The sequence below is a fragment of the Fulmarus glacialis genome, unplaced genomic scaffold (genome assembly GCF_000690835.1).
Source record: "Fulmarus glacialis isolate BGI_N327 unplaced genomic scaffold, ASM69083v1 scaffold31219, whole genome shotgun sequence".
Classification (NCBI taxonomy): domain Eukaryota; kingdom Metazoa; phylum Chordata; class Aves; order Procellariiformes; family Procellariidae; genus Fulmarus; species Fulmarus glacialis.
In genome coordinates this window covers 12,567-14,464 of record NW_009235748.1, presented here as the reverse complement: position 1 = coordinate 14,464, position 1,898 = coordinate 12,567, and the positions used below count along the sequence as shown (strand labels likewise).

Here is a 1,898-nt window from a genome sequence, read left to right as displayed (position 1 = left end):
CCGGGCCGGCAGCTCGCCGCAGCCTTCGCGCTGGGGTCGCAGGGGGTCGCAGTGTATCACCATCCACTGGATTTCGAACTGGCAAAGGAGATAAAGATCACGTTAATTCCGGTCAGGGGGTCACACTGGCCGAGGGTGTAATGGGAGGAACACAGGTCAGCTAACGGCCTGTTTTAAAAGGTAGGTATTTAATGATAACAAGTGGGTGTATTGGAGATGCCGCGGTTAAGCACTTTTTTTTTCACTGCACAGGGGAAGAAGGGTCTGAGCCGGCCCCTGGAGCTCAGTCCAGAGCAGAGCTCCACACGGCGCTCCCCACCCCTAACTGTGGAGGTCTTTTAAAAAGGGGGCATAAACCTCCCGAGGGATTTAAAGAGAAGGTGAGATTCGTCATGTGTCATTTTTTTCACGTTCTTTATAAACACAGGCATCTTTCCTCATGCTATGTGGGGGTTTTATTTGTCACGCATCAGATTTTCTCTAAGTGCGTAGCTGTGCCCATGAAGAATGTTAGGTCTGAGGACAGAAACGTGATCTAAGTGTGAGAAGTTCAGAAAGCAGGATTATATGCACACTGGCAACAGCCTGCAACTGGGTAATACACATCTGTGAAATTTCACATCTTCTTTGAACATTTGTATTTGACACTGGAAAATGACACAGGATTAAGGCAAACTTCTCAGAAACTGCAACCAAGACTTGCTTGATGTGCTATATAGATTAAAAAACATACCCTCTGCTGAAAGTTACTGCATAGCTCAAACATACAGCTTCAGAGGTATATCCGTTGATATACAATGCATCACGTGGAATTTTAAGTACCAGAAGCATATTACATTGTGTGTAGTTATTGTATCTAGGTTTTAAAGTCTTGGGTTGTTTTCCCTTCCCATCACGCATAGTATCAGCTTGGCTTATGAACCACGAATGAGTGGTTTATCCAGAGATTTCTCAGTATGATGATAAAATCCAGAGGCTCCTATTCCTTTCTTTTCATTATGGATGGCTGAGGAGCTGGGGGGAAAGAAAGTTTTGGGGTTTTTTTTCTAGTTACAACATAGAACCCTGGTATGGAAAAGATTCTGATTTGTTTTTTCTGAGAAGCTGAAAATAGAAGTGAGTGTCTAGGGGGCTTTCACTTCTTATTTCTTTGCTTCTCTTTCTTTTTATTCTAATGAGCTACGGTAGCTCCCCACTATCCCTCCCACAACATAATGTCTCGGTGCTTCCTGGCTGCCTTCTGTGCTCCCTCTGGGATATCTCATTGCTCTCTTCAATCCCAACCTGTAACTGATGCAGAAAGCAGAGTGACATTCTGAGATGCTTTCCTCTCCTGCCACCATCCTTACATTGACTTAGTTGCATACTGACTGCTAGAGCTGATAAATGCTTTGATAAATGCTTTGAGTCTGAAGTCAAGATCTCTGCAAGACACCTACATATCCAAAAGTTGCTTTTTTTTTTTTTTGCTTTCATCTTCACCACTTCAGTGTTGCCACTCCTGAAATCCTCGCTATCACATCTCTACTGTTCTGTTTACTTTGCAGTCATCAGTTTCCAGAGTGCTGAGACTAGAGCACAAAAAAGGCAGTACCCTCGTTTCTTTTACCTGTTATCTGACACCACTATCTGTGAGTCAATTCTCTACCTCTTTACCCAATTCTCATCTTAAAACCTTTCCCAGCCCTTAATAATAGACAACTGCATGTCATAATATACGTATAAAAGAACTGAATGTATACTATAATTTACAAAGCAGAAATACAATAGTAAAAATAAGAGGGTATCTGGAATCTAAAGATGGGGGTTTATAAAAAGGTATAAAAATGGGATCAAATGATACCTGTATGATAATTTCATACCATACATCTAGATTCTGAGTCCTGAGTCTCTACATT

General features: G+C 42.0%; 1 protein-coding gene across 1 annotated transcript in view; it reads right to left on the bottom strand.

The window, feature by feature from the left end:
- Positions 1 to 6: 6 nt before the first annotated feature.
- The window catches only part of LOC104082871 (collagen alpha-1(IX) chain-like), a gene marked incomplete at its 3' end in the record, with an annotated part of 14,186 nt that continues 12,294 nt past the window's right edge, over positions 7 to 1,898 (bottom strand). The window contains exon 3 of the mRNA XM_009586135.1: positions 7 to 78. Within this exon, the coding sequence (XP_009584430.1) occupies positions 7 to 78 (72 nt within the window). The remainder of the gene's footprint in view (positions 79 to 1,898) is intronic.